The sequence below is a fragment of the Beta vulgaris genome, chromosome 2, assembly GCF_026745355.1.
Source record: "Beta vulgaris subsp. vulgaris cultivar EL10 chromosome 2, EL10.2, whole genome shotgun sequence".
NCBI classification, from domain to species: Eukaryota; Viridiplantae; Streptophyta; class Magnoliopsida; order Caryophyllales; family Amaranthaceae; genus Beta; species Beta vulgaris.
In genome coordinates this window covers 11,533,550-11,549,865 of record NC_079203.1, presented here as the reverse complement: position 1 = coordinate 11,549,865, position 16,316 = coordinate 11,533,550, and the positions used below count along the sequence as shown (strand labels likewise).

General features: G+C 34.2%; 1 protein-coding gene and 1 long non-coding RNA gene across 3 annotated transcripts; both read right to left on the bottom strand.

The window, feature by feature from the left end:
• Nucleotides 1-1,067: 1,067 nt before the first annotated feature.
• On the bottom strand, nucleotides 1,068-4,074 carry LOC104906208 (transcription factor MYB30). Its single transcript, XM_010694935.4, has 3 exons — nucleotides 3,721-4,074; nucleotides 3,003-3,132; nucleotides 1,068-2,068 (listed from the first exon to the last, which is right to left on the bottom strand). The coding sequence occupies exons 1-3, from the start codon at nucleotides 3,851-3,853 to the stop codon at nucleotides 1,297-1,299; spliced, it is 1,035 nt and encodes a 344-aa protein (XP_010693237.2). The 5' UTR covers nucleotides 3,854-4,074; the 3' UTR covers nucleotides 1,068-1,296.
• Nucleotides 4,075-12,116: 8,042 nt separating this feature from the next.
• LOC104896814 (uncharacterized) lies at nucleotides 12,117-16,091 on the bottom strand. Of its 2 annotated transcripts, none has more exons than XR_007270967.2 (5): nucleotides 15,792-16,089; nucleotides 15,522-15,615; nucleotides 14,813-15,068; nucleotides 13,245-14,157; nucleotides 12,117-12,345 (listed from the first exon to the last, which is right to left on the bottom strand). It is a non-coding gene; the product is annotated as an uncharacterized LOC104896814 (long non-coding RNA). The 2 variants fall into 2 exon arrangements; XR_007270968.2 differs by lacking the exon at nucleotides 12,117-12,345 and adding an exon at nucleotides 12,842-13,009 and having other exon boundaries at nucleotides 15,792-16,091.
• Nucleotides 16,092-16,316: the final 225 nt, after the last annotated feature.

The following is a 16,316-nucleotide window of genomic DNA, read 5'->3' as shown; positions in this document are numbered from 1 at the left end:
TATATTCTAGTTGATAATTTTACCACTACCACTTCAACAAAGATTAGCCAAGTTAGTTACTTTTATAATTTACTACTAAAAAACAAATCTAGCTACTCTTCAATTTTCAATGTTTCAAACTGAACATCCAGACTTTCTTAAAGCAATATGTATGCTAAAGATATACAATGATATATGATGCAAAATAGTTGGTGTTTTCCATTATCAAAACTCTTAGAGTCCTAATCATGTTTGCAACAGTTCAGACATATAATTTTTATTTGGGTCGGGTTCACGGAGAGAATCAGTAATCTAATTAAGCTTGTACCTTGGTTAGATCTTACATTATCTTTTCTCAACTTATTTTCATTTATTTGAGGAAAATTATAATAAGCTCAAAGCACTTAAGTTTTAAGCTAATAAGTTAAAATAAGTGTTGATCAAATAAGTTAAAATAAGCTATTTCGAGAGGCAATAAGAGCTAGTCAACTACAACAACGATATACTTCCTCCGTTTCACAGTGAAACACTTTCCTTATTTGGAATAATCACAATAAGTGAAATCAAACTCCAAATAGTAAAAAAAAGTCCACTCTTATTACAAATATACCACCAAAAAGTAAGAGGAGACCACAATTTCAATACTTCTTTATTCTACGTACTTTAGTGTGACCCCAACTTTCTCTCTAAATTTCTTGGTAACTCCCCACTTCCTCTATGTTCCACTTATTGTGAAACGGAGAAAGTATAAGTTGTTATAAGTTATAATAGGTAAATTTAAAGCCCATAAGCTAATATAAGTTGAGTTCAAGAATAATTAGTTTAGATTACATAAGTGAAAATTGGGTGTAGAGAGAGAACCGTATCTTTTGTTGCAATCCCATGTCCAGTTGACCAGTTGGTTGGGCACTAAAGATGTTATATACCCAGTAATTGATTTTCATCGCACCAATCAAACAAATGTTTCGAATAAATTAGATGTTTATGAATTCTTTTATCTGCTTTAATTTCAGCACTTACAAATGAATATAGCACGGACTTAAATATCTTACAGATCAAAGATGCTGGAAATAATCATATTACCTAGATTCATAAATGAATTAAAATCTTATTCAAATGAACTATATGGTGAATAATTGCCACAATAACAAATAATCTCCTTAGTTACAAGAAGGACATCCTTGTTGATCTAGACTAAACTCTATTGTTCAATCTAAGAAAGACTCCAAGGAATATGAAAATAAGAAAATTCCCTTGAAATTTTCATTGTCCTTAGAACCTTTCTAAGATAAAATCTTTCAATCTAGTTTAATTTCTTCATACAAAATCAGCTGTTTCTTGCAAGGGCATATCAATTAGGTCTTGATCTTGGCTTTGTGGACCACAATGTTGAATAGAGCATTCATCAAACAACCATTTCTCTAGCACAGACAACGTGCCTCGTCCACCATCACACAATGGCTTGCTTTCATGCTCAAAGAAGCTAGCCTCCGGTGACACTGCTTGAGAGAAATCGGAGTAGGGAGACTCACTAGATTCAATGGTACCAAACAAAGACTGAAAAGCCTCATTGTTTGTAAATTGATGATCACTACTAATTTTCGGTTTTTGTTCATGATCATAATCAACTTCCCTTGTGCTACAAAGAGAGCTAGATTGCTCTTTCTTAGAGGATTTCTTAGTCCATCCTTGTAGCAACCGCGCTATGTTCTCAGTACTTGAAGCATAGATAGATGATGCTGTTTGCCCTTCTTTAGGGTTTGAATGTAAGCTAATCTTTGATGTTGTGTTCATCAAATCAGGCAAACTATTATTATTGCTTGTTTTTTGATCCATTGATGAAAGAGCATCACATAGGGCTTGTTTTGCCAAGTGAATATCTGTTTGAAGTCTTCTTTCCCACTGACCTCTACTGCTTGAACTATGATTTTCAGGAGATGATGGTGAGGATGTAAAACCATCTGATCTTGAGCTTTGTTGATGATGATTTGATTGGCTTTTCCTTAGCTTCTTTTTCAGATGTGTGTTCCAGTAGTTCTTGATGTCATTGTCTGTTCTCTGTGGAAGGTATGATGCTATTGCGGCCCATCTGTAACACCGGTACGTCTTATGATTAAGATAACTAGTTATTAGGCCTGGGCTATGCCCCGGGTAAGAAAAATTTCATTTATTAATATTATAATTTAAGATGATAACATATACGTTATTTGGTTTAGTGGTTAAGACTTTAGTATATGTTATTGAAGTTTTGGGATCAAACCCTATACTATGCAATTTCTAATCTTTTTATTGTTGTGGATTACATGGAGTAAAACTCCCTTAAAGAGAGCATCACGTGACACTGTTTTTTATTTACGCGTGCTTTTTAATATATTAGTATAGTATAGATATCTTACTAAACTTAATTACTATGTCATAACATAATTCAAATGATTTTTTCTTTTTACTAAGGACAATAATATATTTCTATTAAAGTATAAAAAAGGACAAATCCTTTATTATATTGACTTATGTTAGATTATTGCACAATCATATTAATGACACCATAATAAATGTTCACATGTGCATGTATCAATAAGCAATGGAAAAAATATATTAATAATTTCTGAGTTCAATTTTTATGTCATGAAAAAAATTTTAAAATATCAGTCATACTGGACAAGATTTATCCTAACTGTCTTGTCATAATTTAACGTAATTATATATGGATGTACTAATAGGGCAACTCATTTAATATTTGTTCCATGTGAAACTTTAGTCTAAGACGTATCTGTCAAATCAGGTGTACAGAAATCTTACCCTCACAAAAAAAAAGTTAATTTAATTTTATTGTATTTATATTTAACAACAAGTAGACTTCATGGATCTATAAATTTCAAAAAAATTAAGATGTCACAATAGATAGTCACATTCTAAACTAATCTAATAAATCTGACACAAAAAATCTACATTCTACGAATGGACTTAATACTGAATTAAGAAGAGACAAGGCATAATCAATTAAACAAGAAGTTAACAAATACCTGTTGCCTAGAAGTGCTTGAAGATGTATGATCATTTTTTCCTCTTGGTCAGTAAAATTGCCTCGTTTGATGCCTGGTCTTAGATAATTCGTCCATCTGAGCCTACAACTCTTGCTACACCTAAGCAACCCTAAACCAAATAAAACAATATATAATTAATCCAATAACAAAACTATTTTATACAGTACATAAATTCTTTTTTAAAAATTAATGAATTAATACTAAATCAAGCAATCAAACAGCCATGAGATCTGTTGCCTTAAATCAACATATGATGTATATAAAAGCCAAGGAAATTCGACTAAATTAGTTTAATTAATCCTTAATCAAGTAACTAGCTATAATTAAGTACAACGTCATAGTGAAGTAACTTTTTAGTGTACTATTTTGCATCATTAAACAAGAAGAAAAAGATTAGTCAAAGTAATTAGGATATACTCCCTCCGCCTTTTATTAGTTTACCCCTTTTGACTTTTGACACTATTCACATACATGACTTTGACTATCTTTTGTAATATGTATTTAAGGAAAAATATAGTCATGTGAGATCTTGTTGGATTCGTCTCAATGTGTATTATCCAAATATCAACTTTTTCTAATTTTTGCTTATCGAAAATTAGAGAGATTAAGGCTCAAATTAGTATCTTGGCAAATGTGCCCAAAAAAAGGGATAAACTAATAAATTAAAGACGGAGGGAGTATATAGAGTATTATATACCTGTATTAGTTGGAACAGCCCTCCAATTTCCAGGGCCATGTTCTTGGATATAAGAGACTAATAAGATATCTTCTTCAGGAGTCCAAGGTCCTTTCTTAACACCTTCTTTATCACAGCATGGTGGTCTTCCCATTTTCACAACTATAACTCTTTTTATCTGAAACTGGTGAAGCAAAGGTGCAAGTACTCAACTTTAGCTTAAACTACATAAATAGCAAAGAGAGGAAAAAAGAGAGGAAATTTATTTTATGTGAAGAAATGTTAAGAGAGAGAGAAATGGCTGACCTATTATTATAGGAAGCAAAAGCTTGTGGAAAGAGGGAAGGAGGAAGTGTGGGGGGGTCCAAAAAAAAAGACTGTGATGAAGGTGAGAGTCAAAAGATGGCAGCAAATTGCATTTACTAGTCGGCTGAAATATAGATCAAAAGGGAAGGGTAATAATAATAATAATAATAATAATAATAATAATAATAATAATAATAATAATAATAATAATAATAGTAAGTTGTGGTAATGTTATTAAGCAGACTTGGATGGATGTTCATTGGATGGTCATCACCCTTGTGAACCTGTCAATTACTCTACTGCTGCTAGTTGCTACTTATACCAAGTCAATGCATGAGAGTATATATCCAAACGATCGATACCTTAGGAGTTAGGATTGCGGTAATCAATGACACTAATATTTCTTTTTACTTTGTAACTGTTGGACTTTTATGATTGTCGATGTATAATTTTAACCATTAATATATATAGTTATCGGTAATTAATGATTATAAATATTAGTTTCAAAAATTATACATTAAGACGAATCTAACTGTGAATATGTTTTTCGTTAACTATTAGTCACCAAAAATAAACCAATAGAGTTTGTTAATAGTGTAAATATCAAACCGTTACAAGTAAAAAGAAACGGAGGAAATTTATAGTCTAAATTTGTAGAAAGTAACCCATAGCAATTTTATGGTAATGAAATTCAAGTTCCTAGAAACTTGTAGGTTCGGCCACTAATCAATACCATGTTTCACAGTGTTAATGGAAAGTATATAGTAATATCTTAGAGATTGTGGTTTATACATATATTAGTAGATTATTTAGTTGAGCCTAAAAAATTCTGATTAATATACCCTTAAATTCTCTATTCAATGGTGTAAGAGAGAAATAAAAGAAGAGGGTAAAATTCAAAACTTTTCATTAAATATAAAGCTGCATTTATTTTGTAAAACATCATGTATATGTGTGAAAAAAATATTCATATCAAAATAAAGAAGGAAGCATTTTTCTATTAATACTATTTGTGTGTGCCTCAGAAAACCGCGTGGCAATCAATATGGTTTGCATTTATGATCCCCAATGGCTGTGCTGGACTGATGATACATTGGTGTGGCATGTTCTCAAGTCTTTTTTCTTTTATCAGAAAATCAAATTAGCTAGCTGATTTACTGTACTACTCCTATACCTGTAGTAAAAATTGAGGAGAAAAGTGGACACCAACTAGCAAAGCATTAAAAGCTTGATTTTGCCGTAATTAACAAGTCCAAACATTTCATCTATCAATTGTTCATGGGTATTACTACTTCAATTTTTATTTTTATTTTTATTTTTTCTAGTGATACTACTGCATTTAGGAAGACTGTTAGTATACTGTACGAAATAGTGATGCATGGTTCTGAATGTCAACCCAGAAACATAGCATTCATGTTTGTTAATTATGGGTGATGAGGCTGCTGAAAATTTAGTCTTTTTATGATCTAGACAGCTTTTTTTAGGGGACAAAAGTTTTGCATAGTCTTCTCATTTTACCCTAGTTGAGGTTTTAAATTTTGTAGTACATCACTTTGATTATCATAATTCAGAACTTAATTTGGGTGATGGTCCTGTGATGTAACTGATCTTGCAGCAGTACTAACAAATGCTATATATTATGGTATTACTAAAGGAACTACAATAGTAGATGACTTGCACTACTATAGAGCACATATTTTCCATTAATTTTGTTGAAGCCCTTACCGACAGCTTACTCATTTTTTCCCTTGAGAGAAATATGAGAGATATTAATTTAATTAGCTGATTTTGGAACTCATTGCTTTATTATTTTTTTAAGTTATTAAATGATCTTATTATAGATACATATAAATATCGTCTCTACATATTCGTGACCAATTATTAGATTTTTCAAGTTATTGAAACGGCATGAATTAATCTTCAGGTTGTTGAAAGTATGTATGACCTAAGGTTCAAATTAACCCTAGGTCCATTTTTTCAGTAAACTGAGTCACAACTCACAACCTAAGGAAGCATCAAGTACATGGATGATACGAATGATTGCATGCAATTTGTTTTTACAAACAGCACATGGTTGCGCCACAACTCAGAAGTCAGAAGCACCCCAAACCAACTAGCTACAACTCCACCAGATACATGTATGTGGTGCACGATACATATATGTGGTGCACGATACATGTGTAATTACTATAAAGCTCCTTTTCAATCAATATTTCTCATTCTAACCTAATTCTTCCATTATTTTTAAAACAAGGCGGTCATCCCCTAACCATTTTGAAATGGATTTTACAGAGCAAAAAAAATGTATGCTATCCTTTGGCGCTCCAAAACATTTTATTAGAATTCCGCGACTCGATTACAAAACCAATGTCTCTTGTGTGTGGCCGGCTACACACGAAAGTACTGGTGTGACTGCATGCGCGACACCATGTCAGCCCGTCAGTTCATTTTCAAATGATCATATCTAATAAACGTTTATGAGCAAGAATAATGTGTTTCCCTTCTCATTGATATTCTGCCAAGAGTCCTAACGTGAGACCGCTGAGGTCATGCTGACATCACGCATGTGCATCAAACCAATAGTAGAATTAGTTAAACGCTCGCACCTATTAGTTATGCTAGCCTTAAATTTATTATAGATGAATTAGTTAAGCGTTGAAGTATATTAGTTAGTCGCTGGAGTATATTAGTTAGTCGTTGGAGTATATTAGTTAATCGCTGGAGTATATTAGTTAAGCGCTGAAGTATATTAGTTAAGCGATGAAGTATATTAGATATATCATATAAATCAAATTATAATGCATTTTGTTGGCCATAACTCCAATATCACGCATAAATAATTATGTCTTTTTCAAAAAAAACTAATGCACTAATTCTATCATAAACCCTCCGGAACAAACCCATCATGCTCTTCTTAAATACGTCAGACAACAAAGAATTGCAACAAACCAAACTAGGGCAAAAATCACCATCTTTAACACACAAAAATGCATTAGCAAGAAACCCTTTTTTCTTACAAACATTGATCACTATATCAAAGAAGGACAACCAAAATTGAGAAAGAAAACAAATATTGATGAATACCCAATTGAGAATGTCACCAGTTGAAGAAACCCAGAAGTTTAGTTGGATCAAAAAACTGATTATGATATTGAATAATATATGGGTTTAGCTTTTTAGTGATGTTTGAAGAACCCATTAAAATTTTCCAGTTGTTGTGTTTGAGAAGTGTTGAAATTTCTTCAACATTTTCGCCATTGGAGAGATTCAAGGTGGTGAAATTGCGAGAGATAATCTGATTTTTGTGTGTCTTCTGTGTAAAAAAACAATAATAACTAAATACCCAAATATCATAACTATTTATCAGAAAACAGTAACTAATAGCCAGAATCACAATTATCAACCATAAAACCATAAATAAAGGCCGAGGCTAACAATTGGAGGAAAAACAGAATCGTCTCACATTAGTGTTAACGTGAGACAGTCTTTTATAAAACTTTGCGTTCTGCCAATATGTATACAAAGGTATGAGTCCTAAGATAGGTAAAGTACATCAATTAGGGAAAGATTTTAGGTAACCATAAATAACAAGATATCCTAAAGTATCTCTAAAATCCTATCACCCGCCCCCCCTGAAGTTGGAGCATGAGGGTTGGAAATACCCAACTTGGCAAGAAGAAACTCAAATTGGCGCTTGCCAAGGGCTTTGGTGAAGATGTCCGCCAATTGGGAAGTAGTAGGCACATAAGAAGGTAAAATTAAGCCAGCTTTAATGGCATCACGCACGAAGTGACAGTCGACTTCAATGTGCTTTGTGCGTTCATGAAAAATAGGGTTCTTAGCAATATGCAATGCTGACTGACTATCACAAAAGAGACGGATAGCCTTGGGATGATGAACACCAAGACTAAGTAACAAACCCTTTAACCATTTTAGTTCACAAGTAACAGCATCCATGGATCGATTTTCTGCTTCGGTAGAGGAGCGAGAAATAGTTGGTTGCTTCTTAGTTTTCCAGGAAATAGGAGAGTGTCCTAGAAAAACGAGCCAACCAGTAAGGATCGTCAAGTAGTATGGCAAGCAGCCCAATCGGAATCACACCGCCCTTGGAAGGTAAGATCACTATTAGCACAAAGAATAATACCTTGCCTGGAGTACCCTTCAAATAACGAACTACTCGAATAGTGGCATCCCAAATGCTCAACATGAGGTTCCTGCATGAATTGAGAGAGAATATGGACTAAAATAGGCGAGATCAGGCCTAGTGACAGCTAAGTAGCTAGATAAGTCGCCCCCATAAGACGACGATATGCAGCATGATCAGAATAGAGAGCACCAGTAGCTAAGCCAAGCTTATGATTCTTCTCAATGGGAAAATCAACCGGCTTGGAACCCAATAAACCAAGCTCAGAAACAATGTCAAGAGTGTAATTTCGCTGACATAAGAATAATCCAGAGGAGCTACGAGCAACCTCAATCCCAAGGAAGTATTTTAAAGAGTCGAGATCTTTCATATAAAAGCAATCACTATGATAGGCTTTGAAAGCCGTCAAGGAAGTGGAATCATTGCCAGAAATGATTAAGTCATCAACATAAACAAGAGCATTCATCTGAATAAAACCATGAGTGTAAGTGAACAAGGAATAATTAGAGTATGATTGTAAGAAGCCATAACACCTCGTAAAGTAGTGACTAATTTGGCAAACCAACATCTAGGAGCCTATTTAAGACCATAGAGAGACTTCTGGAGCCGACATACAAAATTTGGATCAGGAGAAGTAAAGCCAAAAGGAAGTTTTATGTAAACCTCCTCATCAAGATCGTCATGTAAGAAGGCATTATGAACGTCCATTTGATGAAGTTTCCCATTCTTGGAGGCAGCAATAGCCAAAAAAGCACGAACAACGACCATTTTGGCATTTAGGAAGACTGTTAGTAGTACTGTACGAAATTGTGATGCATGGTTCTGAATGTCAACCCAGAAACATAGCATTCATGTTTGCTAATTATGGGTGATGAGGCTGCTGAAAATTCAGTCTTTTTATGATCTAGACAGCTTTCTTTAGGGGGCAAAAGTTTTGCATAGTCTTCTCATCTTACCCTAGTTGAGGTTTTAAATTTTGTAGTACATCACTTTGATTATCATAATTCAGAACTTAATTTGGGTGATGGTCCTGTGATGTAACTGATCTTGCAGCAGTACTAACAAATGCTATATATTATGGTATTACTAAAGGAACTACAATAGTAGATGACTTGCACTACTATAGAGCACATATTTTCCATTAATTTTGTTGAAGCCCTTACCGACAGCTCACTCATTTTTTTCACTTGAGAGAAATATGAGAGATATTAATTAATTAGCTGATTTTGAAACTCATTGCTTTATTATTTTTTGAAGTTATAAAATGATCTTATTATAGATACTTATAAATATCGTCTATACATATTCGTAACTGTATTAGATTTTTCAAGTTATTGAAACGGCATGAATTGATCTTCATGTTGTTGAAAGCATGTAAGACCTAAGGTTCAAATTTACCCTAGGTCCATTTTTTCAGTAAACTGAGTCACAACTCACAACCTAAGGAAGCATCAAGTACATGGATGATACGAATGATTGCATGCAATTTGTTTTTACAAACAACACATGGTTGCGCCACAACTAATAAGTCAGAAGCACCCCAAACCAACTAGCTACAACTCCACCAGATACATGTATGTGGTGCACGATACATGTGTAATTACTATAAAGCTCCTCTTCAATCAATATTTCTCATTCTATCCTAATTATTCTTCCATTATTTTTAAAACTAGGAGTTCATCCCCTAACCATTTTGAAATGGATTTTACAGAGCAAAAAAAAGGTCTACTCTCCGTTGGCGCTCCAAAACATTTTATTAGGATTTTGCGACTCCATTACAAAACCAGTGCGTATTGCGTGTGGTCGGCTACACATGAAATTACAGATGTGGCCGCGCACGTGACACCTTATTAGTCCATCATCTCAGTTTCAAATGGTCATATTTCACTTGTTTCTCATCGAAATTGAGCTTTTGACCATACGTTAGAAAGCTATCGAGTCAAATTTTCATCTCAAACTTGAATCTTCCTAAAATATTAAGTATGCTATGAGATATGACCTTTTGAAGTTGACCCTCATGCACAAGCGTGCGTCGCACCTACGGAGCATGGGGCGCACATTGCTAATGTGCGTCGCACCTATGGAGCATGCGACGCACATCACTATGTCTTCATCATATAACTAACGCGTCTGCCTTAAAATGTCTCAAACCCTAAAATTTCTCTCTCTCTCACCGTCACCCTCTCTCTCACCGTCACCCTCACCCTCTTCTCAAACTAGCGTCTCTTTCTCTCTCACTTTCGTCTCCCTCAAACCCTAAAATTTCTCTCAGTTTCATCATCCCTATCTCTCTCGCCCTCACCCTCTCCTTCTCCCACTCTTAGCCGCTCCGTGCCTCAGCCGTTTTCGCCTTCAATTCTCTCTCAAATCTCTGAACTCTCTCTCAACTCTCATCAACCGAATTTTCCGGTGATACAAAGGAGGAGACACGTGCAATTTTCCGTCGAAAAGAACACCAATAACCGAATTCTCAGTGATTTTCCGGTGACACAGAGGAGGAGACACGTGCAATTTTCCAGTGAATAACGATTTTCTTCTCTCATTCTCTCTCCTCCAACTCCGGTAATTCTCTTCGTTTTTTTGCCATTTTTCAAGATCTAATCCAAAATCAACAATGTCGACAAGAAGATTGAAGAACTCATCGGAATCTCTCTCGTCGGTGAAGATTGAAGCGTGGACGTGAATTTTTAGGGTTCGTGTTAGATCTAATTTTTATTTCTGGGTTCAATTTTTTTTTCATTTCGTTTTATTTATATTTTGAGTCTAGGTTCTTTTTGTATTTCGTTTATTGTATATCGTTTTTCCTATATTTTTTGTATTAGATATGATTTTTTTCATTTTGTTTTACTTTATTTCGTTTCGGGTTTTTTTTTATTTCGTTATTTTGTGTTAGATTTGCTTGTATATATTTCAAACATTATTGGCTTGTGTATTTCATTCTTTGTATTTCGTTTTTTGTGTTAGATTTGCCATATTTGCAAATGTTGGGTTTGATTCTGGTATATATGAAAAAGCCAGTGAGAGTTAATTGTGAATTGATTTTTTGTTTTTTTTTTTAAAAAATGAACCATATTCGTCGGATGTGGACCAAAATCCGACGCAAATCGTACTTTTTTTTTAAAAAAAATGACCCATATGCGTCGCGCATAGTCAAGGGTGCGACGCAGATGAGTGATTTGCGTCGCACCTTCGGCTATGTGCGACGCAAATTCCCCTTCTTTGTTGGCTGGGAAAGCCATCTGCGTCGCACCGTATACAATGTGCGACGCAAATAGCTAAACGATCTGCGTCGTTTCCGCATACGACGCAGATTAATTATAGGTCATCTGCGTCGAGACCTGTGCCGTCGGACCCATGTCCGGCGCAAATAGGGGTCCCAGGTCCGACGCAAATTGACCTGTTTGTACTAGTGAACCCTTATGAATAAATGGAGTTACTCTTATGACCAAGTGGAATTAGTTGTATGAGTATGTGGTTACTTTTAACAATAAAAGGGTCACTACTAGAAAAAGAGTGTTTTCTCAACGCTTTTCCTCAATATTTTGGACGGAAAAAAGTGTTGAGAAATTGATTCTCAACGCAATGTAAAAGCGTCGAGATTTCACGCGTGGAGAATTCTCGACGCTTTCATGCGTTGAGATTCTCAACGCAAAACCGTGTCCAGTTTTGACTTGTGACGCTGTTTTGTGTTGAGTTTCTCAACGCTTTTCTGTGTCTCGAAATATGCTTTAGACACATTCCAGCATCAAGATTATTTTACCTCCACAAATAAATTTTTGGAGCCAAAAGAACTCTCCACACGAAAAAGTGTCGAGATTTTAGCCTAGAAAAAACATCTACAAACAGTAGAATGCACGAGTTATAATCAATAATAATAATAATAACCACTATTTAATTGGTTATGGATCAAATATAATATATTATAATTAAGCGATTTTCCAATAAAAAATATTTAGGTAGAAATGACTAGTACATAATAATGTTAATGATTAAATACACACTAAAATATTTTGTTTCATCACAAAGAAAATAAGTCAATTAGATAATGTCTACTATCAACTTATTCAAACCTTACAAAAAAAAAATAACAAAAGAAATACATATTTTACAAGGCCTTTTCAAATCATTAATAGCTTTATGAGTTGGACTAATTTGATGGATCCTTAGCTTCTTTTCCTTCACCGTCATCTTGAACCCTGAAAAAAAAAACAAAGAATAATGACATAAGTAATCTTAATTATATAATTGATAATATATTATAGTGAGAGTCAATTATAAAAGACATTTATCTTATAATTAATGAAATACTATATGACATTTACTTATACTAAAAGCACTTGGACGCAGTGATTGTACATCATACTCGTCTTCATAGATATCAATTTGACAACAAAGCGGATTATGCTTCTCCAAAGAAAACCAAACAGTAGTGAGTATTAAACAGAGAGTGTAATTTAATTTGTATTGCAATCTACTCGATGAAACTTTTAGACACTCTAGCTTACCCGCTATGCTAAAAGATCACCGATCTGAAAAGCTGCAGAAAATTGCCTAGCTTTCCGAATTAGGATTACAAATTCCTCATAGTATACAACTTGCCCAACTTGGAAGGGCAGGTGCTAGACTGCTAGGTAGATAAGTCCCACACACGCAAAAGCACTATATAAAAAAGACATGAGGGAGAGTCAATGCCTTAATAACTTCCGAAAGAGTAAGGAAAGGGTCTGATTTAGAAGTCCTCTTCAAGCTTGAAAGGACTGTGTCACTCTTCTCAATAAGTTATCTACTTCAGTTCTCATTATAATGAGATATCCACAATAATGCACAGGGGCTACCTCGAAACATCACCCAGCATAGCCCCTAAAAGGGAAAATAATAGAACTAAACAAAATTAGTAATAGCACACGTACATCATCAGCTGTTAAACAACCAGAAAAAAAAAAACAAATAGAGGTAATCATATCTACTCCCTATTTATAGTTTTATATAGCAGATTAGAGGTTTGAAGGTTAACTACTTTTGTCGGCTTCAGAAGGTCTAGCTTAAATGGTAGCAAAGATGGAGGAAATTCAAATTTATTAACTTCATATCATACCTTTTCATGAGGGGTGTTATCAATATGACATGATAAGAATAACCTTGATTATTAACTTCATCCTTCAACTTGCTAGCAGTTACATTGAAAAACATCTATCTTGAGGCCCTGAGGGAGTCCCGGCAACATATCAATACCCAGTCCCACAGACGGGCTCTATACTGGTTAGAAAGAATCGAAACAATAGTTAAAAGCACAAGCTAGCACAAAAACAAACAAAAATTAGAGTAGTCTTTTCCAACAAAGTTTTCTTATCCAATAAAGCTAGCACACCCATCAACGGGAGGGTTCACGAGTCACTGTGGGTGGAACTCGTGCATGGAGAGCATCAACATGGGAGAGCCAATATCAGCATGGCCAATGCATTCTGACCAGCCACATAACACTATTTTGGTAACACAAGTTCTTAGAACTGGTATAAATTGAGCTGGTTACATAAACTACAATAGAAAGTACAGTGAGAAGTTTAATGGAATTAGAGGAGGGTAAAGAGATGAGAAGATGGGCTGCAGAAAATTGCAAAGTTGAGATGATCGGTTCTTTACCCTAAAGAAAGTTGCACTTCTAAAACAAGACATCATTATCAGATCACAAGATCTTTTAGCTAATGTTCATCTCTGTCCTATTATAACGTCACGATATAGATATACTATTAATAATTTCACACCTTGTCAGTTGTCACACAGAATAAGAACATATCAAAAGCCATAAGCAATGCTAAGAGCACATATGCAGACCTCAATTAGCAAAAACAAATTACGAGTTCATATCTGTGATTATAACCTCCCTCTTTGCATCAAATTTCACATTGGTTGACCATCCCGAGTCTGAATTAGGAAGTCGAGATTTAGCCAAATTTGTTTTGTTTGAAATGTAATAGATACACCTATGAGGCAATGTCACTCTAGGAACACTGAACAAAATAAAGAAATGATTAGATACTATAAGATAATTAGTAATAAAACTCAATCATGTAGCATATACCCAGTAGTAAAGATAAACTTAGCATGATTGTATCAAATGAAGATTTAAAAAGCAACAAAGGAAATTAAAAACAGAAACAACTGTCGATCTAATCTTCAAAGCTAACTCACGATTCAGCATTTTAGTTTGTCTAAAGATCATTAAAGTTTAACTTCCATTGATAAAAAAAACTGAAAAGTCAGAAACCACTTAGTATCACAAGTTTTAACATCAAACTCATCCTCGAGAAAAAGGAAAAACTCAAAGGCGAATTGTTAGCTAATATCGTCTCCCAATTTATTAATATTAATTTATTGGTGCAAACCCTCAAAATCAACTAGAAAATACAAAAGTTAACTTCTTCATCGAAGGTACGATCAAAGCATACAATAGGATAACCGACATGGAGTTATGGAATGGACAATAGACTTTGAACTCTCATATATACATATAAGTTTGACCACTTGAATAGTAGATGGGTACAACGAGTAACAAACAGAAAGATAAGAAAAAAGATGCACCAGATAAGATATACCACATTATAGTACATATTCTCCAAGGAAAAAAAAGAATATATATAGTTGAAGGTGTTAGTATATACTGACCCAAAGTAGGTTCAGATGCAGCAACATGATTGTTAATTCCAATAGCATCTGCTGGGGTTTGAAATTGTTCTAGCTGGATTACACTTGCAGCATCAGCTAGCCCCATAATTTCAGTACAAGAAAGTCCATCCAAATCCATCCGACAACGTTAGAAATTCTTCTTGCTGAATTACACTTGCAGCTAACCCAGAATTTCAGTACAAGAAAGTCCATCCAGATCGATCTTGTCTTGCAACGGCGACGACGTTAGAATACACTAATTAAGATCGAAAGTGTGTTAAGATGCTAAATCTTGATAAATTTTTGGGTGGGTTGTTACCATATCGATGCAAATGCTACCACTGGTGATACTGGAAATCTCAGCAACAGTCAGCTTCCCCAATTTCGTTTATTATGCATATAAACGATATTAGGGAAGCTTTGAACTCCTTTTTAGTAATTTAAACGATATAGCTCAAGCCAAAATAACAAATTGAGTCTACTTCCAATGTAGAAAACAAAATTAGCATAAAATCACAGAAAACCCATTGAATTTCAATAAAATCCCCAAAAATTACACTTAGTTTTAGCGTGAACAAAATATGATAAATTTGAAGAATTTACGACTTCGTCGGAAGTTGGAACCAATTCAATGATAATTTGGATTAATCTAGATTTTTTTGGTTTCATAAACAACAAAAATATAAATAATTTGCTCAAAAGCACCGACCTTTGAGTAATTGCAGATTGAATCAATCGAGTATGTAGCGCAATTCAGTTTGAATCCCCAGGGTTGCACCGAACAGAGAACTTGTAAATTCAACCTAGAAAATGAAAAATAGCATAAAGTCACAAAAAGCCATTGAATTTCAACAAAATTCCCAAGAATTACACGAAACAACACTAATAATTAAGTAAACTTATCTTCGTTTCGGATTAATCTGGAACATATTTCGTTTCATAAACAACAAATATCGAAATTTTGCTCAAAAGCACTGACCTTGAGTAATTTGCAGAGAAAATCAATCAAGTATGGAGTTTGCGTCACCCGTATTTAGTAGATTGAACCATATGCATACGATCTCATCAGATTACGGTTCGTTGTTGAGTAATTTAAAAAAAAAAATAATAATAACGCTGTATCCTGCAATTTCTCCCACTGACAGTACTCGTCCAGTATTTCAGTTTCCACTTTCCACTTTCCACTTTCCACTACTTAGGTGGTTACCGCTTAATACGCGGATAAGGATAGCATTAATATATTTCATCAAATATTTGAAATAGAGCGGTGCTTTAATTCTCGACGCTATATTGTGATGAGAGATATTGCAACACAAAAAAGCATTGAGAAAATACGTGGTTTAGTAATTGTATTTAACACTTAAGTAAAGTGTTGAGACAATTGTGTTGAGAAAGTACTCTATTTCTAGTAGTGGGTGTCAATCCTATATAGAAATGTGAATACCGTTATAAGCAAAATGGGATTACCTATGTAAACAAATAGGGTTCCTCATATGATTAATGA